Source organism: Molossus molossus, unplaced genomic scaffold (assembly GCF_014108415.1).
Source record: "Molossus molossus isolate mMolMol1 unplaced genomic scaffold, mMolMol1.p scaffold_m16_p_11, whole genome shotgun sequence".
NCBI classification, from domain to species: domain Eukaryota; kingdom Metazoa; phylum Chordata; class Mammalia; order Chiroptera; family Molossidae; genus Molossus; species Molossus molossus.
The window spans coordinates 62,160,997-62,175,388 of record NW_023425346.1 but is presented as its reverse complement, the minus strand read 5'-3'; the positions used below and the strand labels follow the sequence as shown (position 1 = coordinate 62,175,388).

At 34.7% G+C, this 14,392-nt stretch overlaps 1 protein-coding gene across 5 annotated transcripts in view; it reads left to right on the top strand.

Moving 5' to 3' along the window:
* PMS1 (PMS1 homolog 1, mismatch repair system component) overlaps nt 1–14,392 on the top strand; it is a 100,818-nt gene that overhangs the window by 28,159 nt on the left and 58,267 nt on the right. For 4 of the 5 annotated variants that reach the window (XR_004958660.1, XM_036254264.1, XM_036254265.1 and 1 more), the window contains exons 5-6: nt 1,459–1,561; nt 6,551–6,714. Coding sequence is in view for 4 of the 5 variants with exons in the window: in XM_036254264.1 (XP_036110157.1) it covers nt 1,459–1,561; nt 6,551–6,714 (267 nt within the window). In the remaining variant the exon portion in view is untranslated. Of the gene's footprint in view, nt 1–1,458; nt 1,562–6,550; nt 6,715–8,322; nt 8,397–14,392 lie in introns of those variants that run through there. The other variant, XM_036254267.1, reaches the window with a different exon arrangement.

Genomic DNA, 14,392 nt, shown 5'->3' with positions numbered 1-14,392 from the left:
GAAGAAGTAAAATAGTAACTTTAGATTATTAGAGAACAGTTATGACAGAAATAACAGCTTGAAGCAATGCCCTTAGTCAGGATTTTATGGATGTCACCCTCAGAGAATCTAACCGACTGTACTAGTACTGCCAGCTAGAGAAGCCATACTTTTTCCTGGTGACTTTGCAACTTTTTGCATGGTATCTACATGTTCCACAGAGCCATATGACCTACAGTAAACAGTGCATAGTTAAGACAGGGTAACAATACTCAACTGGACCTAGTTGAGTTCCAACAGTGGGACTGGATCTTTATGTCTTTTTCAGTTACATATTTATTTTAAGATAATCAGCTCTGCTCAGTCCAAGGATGGCCAAGAAAGATTGCTTCCAATTTTGGGTTGACATTGTTCACCAGAATTGTGAGGAGGCTACCCTTTTCTGAATCCACCCTGCTTTCCTTCCCAGCATCCCCACTTCCACCTGTGGTATGCAAGGATATGGTTTACTATTGTTATACTTGCCTGCTAATCCCAGGAGACAGGTAAAAAGGAAGCTGAGAGAGCGTGCAGACCTTCTTAAGTCTATATTTCTATGACTAACATCTTAGGAAATGTTTTATACTGAATTAAATCCTCTTTTGTACTTACATATTTTAATGCTAAGCTTTTTAAATTACTAAAAATTTTAGCCCTGACCGATTAGGCTCAGTAGTTAATAGTGTTGGCCCATGGACCAAAGAATCGAGGGTTCAATTCCGGTCAAAGGCATGTACCTTGGTTGAGGTTTGATCCCTGGCCCTGGTTGGGGTCATGCAGGAGGCAACCAATCAGTGTGTCTCTCTCACATGAATGTTTCTCTCTCTCCCCCTTCTCCTGACTATCTAAAAAATATATATATATCAATGGAAGAATATCCTCAGGTGAGGATTTTTTTAAAAAGTACATTTAAACAGTGAGTTCAAAGCTCAGATTTTTTAAAAAATTGGCCATACATATGTGTGTTGATTTATGTTTTAATCTTTCAAACCATTAACTTGAAATCAGAAATGTGGTTTTATACAGAATATATAAAAGGAGAGAATGATCACTTTGCAAAAGGATTATTTATTTACTTTATCAACAAATTTATAAGAATAATCTGTTAAAAAACAAACTTCCCTAATGTATTTGAAGTATTTGATTTTACGATGTAAGTCACATAATACATATAATAAAAATAGCCATTTCAGGTATTCTGATTTATATATTATTGTTTTAATTAGAGTAAATATTCAAAAATGAGTAATTTAACATAAAAAATATATAAACTGACCTATTAGTGTAACTCTAAGGAATATTACAAAGAAGTGGTCATAAGTATTTATTAAGTAAAATTTTTCCATCTTAAATGAATATATCATAATTATTTTAAATATGGTTTGGTAATGAGTCCTCTGCAAAAGTCATAATTTTATTCAAGATTTTATTTTATTTTAGGTTTTAATTACAACTAGGACAGCTGCTGATAATTTTAGCACCCAGTATGTTTTAGATGGCAGTGGCCACATAATTTCTCAAAAACCTTCACATCTTGGTCAAGGTAAGAGAGTAGCTTTGTAGTATTCTTTGCCTTTTCTGTCTTAATCGTTTATTTTTAAAAATTTTTACTCCGTAAATTTAAATATATTGCTTCAAATTTAGTCCTGATAATAGTGACTTAACTTCCAGGTGTACTTTAGCCACTGGTTTCCTAAATACTTAGAGTTGTTCTCAAGAAACACTGTGTGAAAGACTTTGGACATCAGCATGGATTAGTTACTCTGTAAAAACTGTAAGAGCAATTATTTTATTCTTACTGGATTACTACTATCTTCTTTATATATAAAGGATAATACTTTATTGAAATGCCTAAAACATTGTTGATTTAGTTGTCACGGTAATAAACCATACCATCAAGATATTATGATTAAATCATTTAAAATACATTTATTTACAGAAAACTTTAAAAATGTACACAGTAAATAGAACAGTGTACACCACTCAGTTTCAACAATTATTAACTCATTACTAATATTTCATTTAATACCCTCATGCACTTTCTTCCTTTCTGTATTATTTAAAGCATACTAAGAAAACACTTTTTTTCTCATTTATTCAATTAGTAGAAATGAGCTCATCTAATTACTAATTAATTTGATGTATAGTAATATTGTACATATCATTTAAAAACAATAGATTGTGATTCTTTTTTTTTAATATATGGAAGATTAGGACAAAGAGACATTTTTAAATATGATTTCTCTCCAGAAATGCTCTGACTCCAATTCTTAGAAGTTCAAATTAGGAAACCATTAGGAAATATTTGAGTGGCTGTTCAGTAGAGTACTTTGGAGTAATCTAGTCACCTTACAAAACTTAAATGTATTTATTTTTATCTTAGTATTAGCCAGTCTAATGTGGATGGCCAATGGCTTTGCATCACTCATACTTCTCATGCTTTCTTGTATTCATCTTCATAAGAACTATGAAATAACAACAGTTCTTAGATATGAAGTTCTTCTGATCTTTGCCTGTTTTCTGATTGATTTTTCTTTTCTTACTGACCTACGTCTTCTACTTTTAGTAAGTGAGATCAGATATGCATATTAAGGAATTTCTATAGTCAACAAATGAACCTCATTTTCTTTAGCAATATTTCTTTTACCTTAGGAAACAACGTACTTGGAAAGTCAGTAGTTGCTAAACTAGTAGTAATTGCCTTTCATAGCTCACTTTTTTCTCCTAATTACAGTTTCTTGGCTAGGAAAACAACACAAAAATCAAGCTGTTAGTTTCAGTTGCTCTAGGTGGATGTATTATAGAAATCCACAAACACTTTCAAAAGTATTTTACATTTATATTGCCTTAGTGCTGATAGTTTTTGAGTGATTGAATCACAGACTCACATTTCACCACCAGCTGTCATTCAGCTTCCATTTAAATATTTTCTGTGTAAGATAAAACTACAGTTCAACCATCTTAATTAATACCTGTGCATTTAGGGTTCTTGTAGATTAATTTCTGCTGTGGTGTAAACATCTTTACTTAGCAGTTACCCCTCATAACATCTGATAGGATGACACCTGTAGATCGCCTGACTATATATGCAGGGACAACTCACAACAGAATTTTTTTTTAAGCATTGGAAATTTTGTTACTCCTTTAAAAAACATATTTTAAGATGTTTAAAAATAGTTTACTAAAGATTCCAGTTCTGGTGTAGGTACCTGTTTTATGGATTAATTTAGCATTTAAAAGCTACTTATGTATTTTACAGTATGTCATTTAAAATTTCCCTTACCTTCTGTTCACTTTTAAGACTTTTATAAAATCAACAAGAAATATAAAAATAAGTCTTCAGCTTTTAAATTATTTTACCAAGTACTCTGACTAAATTATTTGTTTCAGTTATATCTTTTTTGTCATCACTTCTATCCCCTTTACCCTAGTTAATCAGTATTAAGCTTTCTAAATTGATTTACCCTCCTGAAAAAATTCTGTTAACACCTCCTAGTACTTCTGCCTTAGGAATTTCTCAGATATCAAAAGTAGTATATTTAAGGTACTCTGATCAGGGTATTTCCTTTCCCTACCCTGTTATTAGAGTAGAGCATCATGTTCTTTGTAAATCCCTGCTATGTGTGATTGTGCATTTATTGAAAGATTTCTTAATCTTGAGAATGGAACTTTATTTATTAAATAGTTTAAAGAAACTCTGATATATTCAAGCAATCATACCTCTTTATATGAGGAACATAAATAGCTACCTATATAAATGGCATAACATAGGTATTATGTAAAATATGACAGGGAGCATATCACAGGACTGCAGTTTAATTCTGGTGTTTGTAGAATGTGCTAAAGTTAGAGAGCTGAGCAGTTCTCTTGTAAAATATGATAGTATACTAGGGCCTCCTCCCTATTGGCCAATATTACTTGGTACTTTTTTTAAAGGCTATATATTTCATTTGGAATCAGCAAAGTTTTCCATCATTAAGTTTTATTCCAACAAATAATTCTTGGCTTATTGGTAATTTTTAGTTTACTCTGAGAATATTTTCAGCTGCTAAAGCAATTATTTCTCAATTAATATATGGATTAGTTAGTAGTGTGGTTTTTGATATGTAATATATTTTTAAATTAATATATATATATTTTTCCTTTCATAAACATATTTGTATTTGGCCTACTGATTTCTCTCTGCCTTCCTTCACACTGTCTTTTCACAGCTACAATATATGCCATTATATCTGTCACAGGCTAGTAGAGAACACAGATAAGTGAAGGAACTCACTAGTGGGGAACACACATGAGTAAATAAGTGACAATACAAAGCAGCCACTAGCTGCCAAGAGGAGAGTTAGCAAGTTTTTCAGAAAAGAACATTTGCGTTTGGAAATGGTAGGTCAGAAGGGATGGGAGTATAACCTTTCAGCAAGAGAAGAATGATCGATATAGACTTCAAGAAACCATTGTTCTCTATGTAGCAAGGAGGGAAAAGACACATAATTTGAGAAAAACACATAATTTTTAAAATTTGTATTTTTTAAAACCCATTGAAGAACTATGTCACAAAGAAGTTTAAATGAATTAAGTTCGAGAGAAAGATGACCCCTTCCTAGACAAGAAGAAATTGGTGGCCACTTGCATCCCTGGGAACATTGAGACTGGAGGCATAGTGGGCAAAAAGAGCAGGACTACTATAGGCACGGGATCTTTTATGGCCCTAGGAGAAACCGGCTGAACTTTTAATAGCCACATGTGTGTTTATATGACAGATTGGAAGATGGGATCCTCAAACACAGCTAATTTGCTCTAGATGCCAAATCTCATCATGATTTTTACTGAGTAAGCAATTAAAGTCTTACAGTGTTTATGTCCCAAAGCCTTGCTAGAAGGAAGAGACCTGTTTCCATACTCAAGACATTAGAAACAGAAAGTGAACTAGAACTAAATGAAGGGGTGACTCAGCTCCAACGCAGATAAACTCCTGATTATTTTGAAGAGATCCACTCTTCACTCTAGCTTCTTGACACAGGAAATGAAGTGCCTTCTCTGGGGGAAAGTATTATCAACTTCATTATCTGTTGTTCTTTTATACACAATGTCTGGCAAAAGTAAAACTATTGATTGACATGAAGAAAGACAGGAAGATAGACAGACAGGCAGACAGACAGACAGGAAGGAAGGAAGGACATGGGATCCATAATCAAGAGAAAATAAGTTGAGAGGAGCAAACCCACAGGTGACGCAGATATTTGAATTAGCAGACAAGACCTTTTTAAAAAAATATATTTTATTGCTTTTTTTTAGAGAGAGGAAGGGAGAGGGAGGGAGAGATGGAAACATCAGTGTGAGAGAGAACATCAATCAGCTGCCTCCTGTATGCCCCCTACTGGGAATCAAGCCTGAAACCCGGGCATGTGCCCTGACTGGAATCGAATTGGTTACCTCTTGGTGCATGGGATGATGCTCAATCCACTGAGCCACACCGGCTAGGCCATAGACAAAAACTTTTCAAACAACTGTTTTGCTAAAGAATTTGGAGGAAAAGATGGTCCTAATATCATGTTTTTTAAACAAAAGCTAACTATTAACCTGATATTTAAACTACATAAATGTTTATACCTTTATGGAACTTTTAGTTAAATAAATTCACAATTTAAAAAAAATTCTGTTTTGTCCTTTCGGTGTTGCTCAGTGGTTGAGCATCGACCCGTGCATCAAGAGGTCACCAGTTTGATTCCCGGCCAGGACATATGCCCAGATTGTGGGCCCGACCTCCAGTGGGGGGCATGTGGGAGGCGGCCAGTCGATGTTCTCTCTCATCGATGTTTCTATCTCTCTCTCCCTTTCACTTCCTCTCTAAAATCAATAAAGAAAAAAAATCTTTTTTAAATCCTGTTTTGAATATTTGTTGTTCAGAAGATGAGAGTAAATTAAAACAGGCAACTTCATATTTCAGATAAGAATTTTTAGTGAGCCCTGGCCAGTTTGGCTCAGCGGTTAGAGCATTGGCCTGCGGTCCAGAGAGACCCAGGTTCAGTTCCCGCTAAGGGCATGTGCCTCGGTTGCAGTTTGTCCCCGACCCTGGTTGGTTGTGTGGGTGGCAGCCACTCGATGTGTCTCTTTCACTTTGATGTTTCTCTCTCTCTCTGTCCCTCCCACTCTATCTGAACAAAAAATGGAAAAATGTCCTCGGGTAAGGATAAAAAAAAAAAAAAGAATTTTTAGTGAAATAATTAAGGTTATCAGATATGCTATGTAGCCATCTATATATTTTATTTTAAAGTATAGAATAAGCATCATCACCAGGTGGTTTGAATACCAGCAGAATTCTTAAAATACTACATTCTAGTTTCTCTGCAGTGGTAGAAATAAGATTATTCTTGTTTATACCACATAGAAGAGATCAGCAGGTCAGTCCTATTACAAATAGAAAACTGTAGCACAGGATCAGAATAGCTTGGTTAATTACTGATTGTATATGGATTTAAAGATCTGAAATTCCTTCCACGTCTAAATATGCTTTCCACATGTCTGCCAACAGGTACAACTGTAACTGCTTTAAGATTGTTTAAGAATTTACCTGTAAGAAAGCAATTTTACTCAACTGCTAAAAAATGTAAAGATGAAATAAAAAAGATCCAAGATCTCCTCATAAGCTATGGAATACTTAAACCTGACTTAAGGATTATTTTTATACATAACAAGGTAAGCATTATTGTACTTCTATAAGGTGTTTTTGGTGTATGATATATTAAAGGGATAGTGTATTTTATTTAAATCAGCTAGACATGTAAAAAGTCTTCTTAAAATTTGTCCTCATTTGTTTAGTTTAATCTTAGTATATAGTCTTTACTTTGTCACCTAGTATCTATATAAAATCTGACTGAACCTTTCATTTCTTAATTTTTATAATTAGAGATTCCACCAATAAACTTTTCCATCCAAGAAATGTTTGAGTGTTTCCTAAACATAAAGATGAATAAAGACTTGTTTTGTTTTATTTTTTCCTTTAAGGAGTTCACAGTTTAGTGACGTTTTCCATCATCTATTCTAAACTGTTCTTTCTTTGGAAGAATGTTTTTGTTTTGTTTTGTTTTTTGTTTTTTTTGGTTTTTTTTTTTTTTGGTTTTTTTTTATCCTCACCCGAGGACATTTTTCCATTTTTTGTTCAGGTAGAGTGGGAGGGAGAGAGAGGAACAGAGAGAGAGAGAGAAACATCGATGTGAAAGGAACACATCGAGTGGCTGCCACCCGCACAACCGACCAGGGCCGGGGACAAACTGCAACTGAGATACGCGCCCTCAGCGGGAACCGAACCCGGGTCTCTCAGGACCGCAGGCCGACGCTCTAACCGCTGAACCAAACCGGCCAGGGCATGTTTTTGTTTTTTAAAGGAAACTCTACTTTATTTCTTTTCTATTTTTCAAAGCAGGGCTGATAAGGAACTTTATGAATCTTAGGGGAAATAAAGTTTTATGTAAATTCTGATTATTTTGTTTTTCATAAAATTTCACATATGTACCTTGAAATAGTTAATGGAAGGAGAACAGAAACACACAGCAGAAGTGTGGAAGCTTGATGGGAAGTGAGGAGTTAACATTTGTTGATACTTAATGCCAGGACCTGTGTAGGTGCATTAAACTCCTATAATCCACAGCAACAATCAAGTGAGGTTAGACAAACCAGTTTTGCTGTTGTCCTCTGAAATGAACTCAGGGAGGTTCAGTACTTTGCTCAGTGTTGCAGAGCTAGCAAATTGTTGTTATGTGATTTGAAACTAACATGCCTACAGAGTACATACAGGTCTTAACACTCTATTGTGTTGCTTCCCATTTTAATAGTAGATGATATTTATATAGTTCTTTTCCAGGTTTCAGAGCACTTACAACAGCTTTGTGAGTTAGACAGCATTATCTCTATTTGTATGGGGAATTTGAAGCTCAGAGTGATCAAAGGAATTGTTTTCTCAGAGTGATCAGAGGAATAATTATATATTTTCCAGTAATAGTGCTTGGGTCAGAACCATTTTCATTCAGTTTTCTTTCTACTCCATGTGTTTTTACTTGTTATTAAGATTTTGTATTAAACCAAGCTATGGTGTAATATTTATAATAAAAGTCTTTGGTCATAAAAAAGAAAGAAAAACATTAAGAATAGTCAACCACCTGTTCCTGCTGGCATAGAGCTCAATCAAACGATACCTTGAGATCCCTTCCAGCTCTACCATGCTATGATTCCTCAGGATGTTAATGCATGGAGGCTCATCCTGCTAATATAAATAACCCTATGACCTCTTGATCCAAAAGATATTTAATAATTAAAAGTTGAATGTAACCAAGCAAGAAAAGATAGAAGAAACGATCAGGAAGAGAAAACAGATGGAAAAGGTAAAATATTAAGATGGAAACTATGTGTTTATAAAAGTGTGTACAACTAAAGAGAAAAGTTGAGTAAGAGAAAACATAATTGAAGAATAAAATAAGATTATTGCCTCATGTAATGGAAATAACTATTTAAAGTCACATATATATATATATATCTTGTAAGCTTTGGATATGTTTATATTATTTTCCCAGCTACTATAAGATCATCAGTATAGGCATTTTCTTTTGAGAATGGAAAGTAGGATTTTGTAATATACTCCATTTTATTATTTTTGGAGGCCAACATATCTGAACTTATGTTGAGCAAACATGAGTCCCTCAATGACCTTCAGTAATTTCAAGTCCTGGAGAGTATGCTGAGAGTGTTACACAATGAAAGTAATGAAATATTATCAAAAGTCTTACAGTAAAATTAGGTACTAGTTGTTACAAGGAAATCATGGAACAAACCACATTAAGCAGTCTATCTTTAAGCTTTTTTCTCTTAGTACAAATTGTTTTTCTACTTTTTTGTTTCTTAATAATACTATTATGCCTCAAATTTTCAAATATATTGTTAAACTTCGCAAAATAGCATTGCTTATTTTCCTAAATCTTTTTAACATTGAGTACAGTTCTGGTCTTAGTCTTTTTAGTCTTTTTCTTTTAAACATGCTTACTTTTATCCTGTTTTATGTTGTTTTCTGAAGAATATGTTTGCCTTTGCTTAAAGTGACAATACCGGCATCTTTTTTTGAAGATTTTTTTTTTTTTTTTTGCATTAGAAACAAACAATCACATTACACATAATATGAGAAGTACTATTGCTATTTTGACATCTTGGATTAGATAGTGTTCCTTCTTTTTATGAAGGTTTAACCTGCCAAGACATTCTTTGAATACTGATAATGTCAATGTTCTTGCCAGTATGGTTATGTTAGAAAGAGGTGTTTTTCTTCTTTCATCATCATGTTCCTTGAAAGCATATTGAATAATGAGACAGCCAAAGGGAAATAATTTACAAGTGGATTCAGTGAGTTTATTTAAAGTAAATATTATTTGGAGAAATGTTAGAATCATTCCTTAGGATGAGCACTACAGTTTTCAGCTTTAGTTGTAATAACTGAATTCCTGTAAAGTCCTGCATATATTTTTATTTATAAAGTAGTTATTTTCCATAGTTAGAAGTTTTTCTTAGTATGATAATATCTGAACCCAATTTAGTATTCTTAGCTATTTCATATGTACATGAGTAAGTCTGTAGATCACTAGTTCAGAACATGGTGTTAAATGTATGGTTTCCAATAAGAGAAACTTTCATTCTTCATACTTGTAGTTTTTTGTGAATATTTTCTTGGGCCAAAAATATTGCTTGTAGTTTTAAAAATTGTTAGGAATTGAATTTTTGTCTTCATAATTAGAAGCCTACTGATACTGCAAAAGCTGAATTGGATATCTTTTGATATAAGAAGGTTTTAACTGGTACAAAAGAGAAGTAATTGAAGGAATGGCTTTCCACATACTCTACCTTCTTGTGACAGGAGTGCTAAGTTTTCAGGATCATTGTATATATTTTTGAGGTTTAGAAGAATGATGACACAGTTTTGAAGAGTTGAATCTCTAGTTTCCATCAATCTGGAAAGAGATAGGGCCTTAGCCAGGAACAGAAATCCAGAAAACTGGCCATAGAGGTTTGGGAGTGAGTATGGTAGCTCCCTCCCTTGACATAGGTTTTGGTCTCTAGGAGGGTACTCTTTTGTGGTGGTGGCCAAAGATTTTGGGGTGTGGGTGACCAAGAATGAGAAAGAAGGGACTCATTTATTGGACTATAAAAGATAAGTGGTAATTTATATTCTGTCTCCTACATTTATAGTCTTCTCTTTGTATCTTTTTTATTTTGTTATTATTTGTATCGTTTAGCCTTTTACTGCAATATTTTGTAATGTCCCAGTTTTGTTTCAGCTGTGCTATGAGGAATCAAGGAAAAGTCTTTTGCCCATAGTTGGACCAATGTTAAAGGGTCACACCCTCTTCTCCATCCCAGAGAAATTCAAGTTTAGGATTGTGGATTAAATGCTCCTTCCTTAGGAAGAAATTATTCTTTCAGTTCCAACCTTGAAAGTTTGAGTGGGTTTTGTTTTTGTTTCTTTTTTAATTAATGAAGATAGCTGTCTCTTCAGATATATTTTATTTTATTTTTTAAGAAGCTGAATAATTTTTATTTATTTTTATAACTTTTCTGTTTTATTTTAATAATTTTATTTATTTTTTTAAGTTTATTTATTTTGTTACAGATGTTTCTCCATTTTCCCCTACTGATTCTCCCCTCCCCCTCCTTCCCTACCCTGTCCCCAGCTTTGTTGTCCATGTATGTTGTTCATGCATACACGCATATAAGTTCTGTGGTTTATCTCTCCCCCCACCCCCTCTTCTGGGGATTGTCAGTCTGTACCCCACTTCTACGTCTCTGGGACTACCCCATTCCTTAGACTGTTATGTTCATTATATGCCACAAATAAGAGATATCATATGATACTTGTCTTTCTCTGTTTGGCTTGTTTTGCTTAGGATGATACTTTCCAGGTCCCTCCATGTCATCTCAAAGGATAAGAGATCTTTCTTACAGCTGCATGGTACTCCATTGTGTGTATTTAACTTTTTTAACCATTCGTCCCCTGATGGACATTTGGGCTGTTTCCAGATCTTAGTTATTGTAAATAGTGCTGCTACAAACATGGGGGTACATATATTCTTTCTGATTGGTGTTTCAGGCTTCTTAGGGTATATTCCTAGAGGTGGGATCACTGGGTCAAATGGAAGTTCAATTTTTAATTTTTTGAGATAACACCATATTGTTTTCCATAGTGGCTGCACCAGTCTGCATTCCCACCAGCAGTGTACTAGAGTCCCCTTTTCTTCACACCCTCACCAACACTTGTTGTTTGATGATTTGTTGATGGCAGCCATTCTGGCAGGTGTGAGGTGATACCTCATTGTTGTTTTAATTTGCATCCCTCTGATGATTAGTGATGTTGAGCATTTCTTTATATGTCTCTTAGCCATTTGTATGTCCTGTTGGGAGAAGTGTCTATTTATATTTTTATATTTTTTTATTGTTAACATTATTACAGATGTTCCCATTTACCCCTGCCCTTTGCCTACCTTCACCCATCCCCCGACCCCCCACCCCCTTTATCCCTCCAGCCATTACACTGTTATCTCTGTCCATGGACTTTACATATATGTTCTTTGGCTAATCTTTTACCTTCTTTCATCTAGTCCCCCTTACCCCCTCCCCTCTGAACGCTGTCAGTCTGTTCCATGTATTCATGCCTTTTTTTTTTGTTCTTCAGTTTATTTTGTATTCTTCAGATATATTTTAAAGCTAGCTTGGGACTGATTATCAACCATAGTTGGTTGGTTGGGGTGGTTTTTGTGTGTGTGTTTTTGTTTTGTTACTTATATAATGATAACTAAATTTTTTATTTTTTATTTTTATTTTTTTTTATCCTCACCTGAGGACATTTTTCGATATTTTGTTCAGATAGAGTGGGAGGGAGAGAGAGAGAGAGAAACATCAAAGTGAAAGGGACACATCGAGTGGTTGCCACCCACAAAACCCAGCTGGGGCCCGGGACTAACTGCAACCGAGGCACGCGCCCTTAGTGGGAACCAAACCCAGGTCTCTCTGGACTGCAGGTCGACCCTCTAACTGCTGAGCAAAACCGGCCAGGGCTGATAACTAAATTTTTTAAATGGTTTTCATGTTCTCTTCAGTTACATTAAGTTTTTTTGTTTGTTTTTAAATCTTCACTTGAGGGAGGATATGTTTATTGATTTATATATATAGAGAGAGAAACATCCACATAAGAATGAAACGATTGGTTGCCTGCCGTACACACCCCAACCGGGGATTAAACATACAGCCTAAGTAGGTGCCCTGAACAGGAATCAAACCTGTAACTTTTGCCCTGGCCGGTTTGGCTCAGCGGTTAGAGTGTCGGCCTGCGGTCCAGAGAGACCCAGGTTTCGGTTCCCGCTAAGGGCACATACCTCTGTTGCAGTTTGTCCCCAGCCCTGGTTGGTTGTGTGGGTGGCGGCCACTCGATGTGTCCCTTTCACATTGATGTTTCTCTCTCTCTCTCTTCCTCTCTCTCCCTCCCACTCTATCCGAACAAAAAATGGAAAAATGTCCTCCAGTGAGGATAAAAAAAACAAAACCTGTAACTTTTTGGTGTATGGGATAATGCTCCAACCAACTGAGCCACCCAGCCAGAGCCTGTTTTTATTAAGTTCTTTTACTTTTCACCTAACTTCTATGAAATATTACAGAGTGGGGCAGAAGTGGGTTTACAGTTGTTAGTATGGAAAGTAATACAATAATTAATAAATAATAACAAGAATAAACTCCCATACTCACATACCCTGTATATAGTAGAGATGAGGGACATACATAAATCAAATTTTCGTATAGTTGATTTCTGAGTTTGATGTTTATGCACACTATTAAAGGAGTCTCTGAAGTCTTCCTCTATCCACTGGTAGAACTTAGTTACTTCTCAACTCTTTCCATAGTATTTTCTGCATATTTCTATTATGTCAGTTTTAATTTGTTGGCAATAATTTTCATTGTCTCCCTTTGTTCACAAGACTTTTTTGGGAGGAAGGTATGCATCTTATCTGTATTTTCTTTAATGCTTACTCAGTGTATAGTGCAGATAGCTCAGAGTAGAATACTAAATGAATTGGGTAGTGCTAAAATCAAAATACATAAATTTATATAGCACCAGTTTTGAACACTCTGGCCTTTTTCAAACCTTCCTCATACTGTTATTTCATAAAATAAATTCTTTTTTAGTATTCATCTTTTTGGGTTCTCCAGTGACCTCTCAGATTTTTACAGAGTATATTCTCACTTGTATCCAAAGATATTATTCTAGTTTATTTTCTTTCCTGGCACCTAAGTCACCAGATAATGTCTTCATTACAGTTAGTCAGGAAAATATATAAAGACTTCATATGGATGACATAATGGGAGGAAGCACTTGACAGAGACACAGTCTCTGTCATCAATTTAATGTATTTTGTTTCTACTGAGTGAAATAGAACCAAATAATTATTCCATTACAGATTCTCTAACTAAATGCATTTTATATACTTACTATATATCCTAATACATTTTTCTACTCCTACACGGTAGATTTCTTTTTTTGATCAATAATAACCAAAGAATTCTGCAAAAATCTCGCTTTTTGAGCTTGGCCCAATATAGGTTGATCAAATGATCTCTAAGGCTAAAACTCTTTGATTTTTAAGGACATATGTTATATCTAGGGCAATTCTGCATCTTTCTTACAAAATTGGAATTTCACATTTTCATCACTTAAAGACTCTAATTAGATAATTCATTTACCAATTCGTGAAATAATAGAAGATACAGGATTTATAGATCTTTACACCTGGGGAGGACCACTGAAAATCTTTTTTGTACTGCCTCAAACCTTTTAGCAAATAGAGTATTTTTATTTCTGTCCGTTCCTATTTTATCTTCATGTGACCCCCCCAAAAGTTTGAGTTGATTTCCTAATAACTTAAATGTTGAATATAGGAGAGGATGACCTAAATTTTACATGTGTTCATTTTAATGCAATGTTTATTCTCCTTTGGCTTCTTCACAGCTGTTAGACACACAAAGCTTTGAGTAGGTGCCCTGAAACAGTTATGTGACGGCCTACACTCTGAAAGAGCTTATAGTGTAGGTGAGAAAGTAGATGTGAATGTGTGAACATTTAAATAGGTGAAAATAATGAAAACTTGTTGAGTGATTTTGAGTGATATTGATAAATACTATAGAAGTTGAGAGGAGGGGACGTTTATTTCAGGCTAGAACAGTCAGGGAAGACTTCATGGTGGGTGTGTTCTGGGAGCCTTCACTCTCAGAATAAATCCACTCCTCTCTTCTGTGCCTGCATCTGCAGGTGTCACATAGGATTCCCAAAACTCATAATCATGGCAAGACC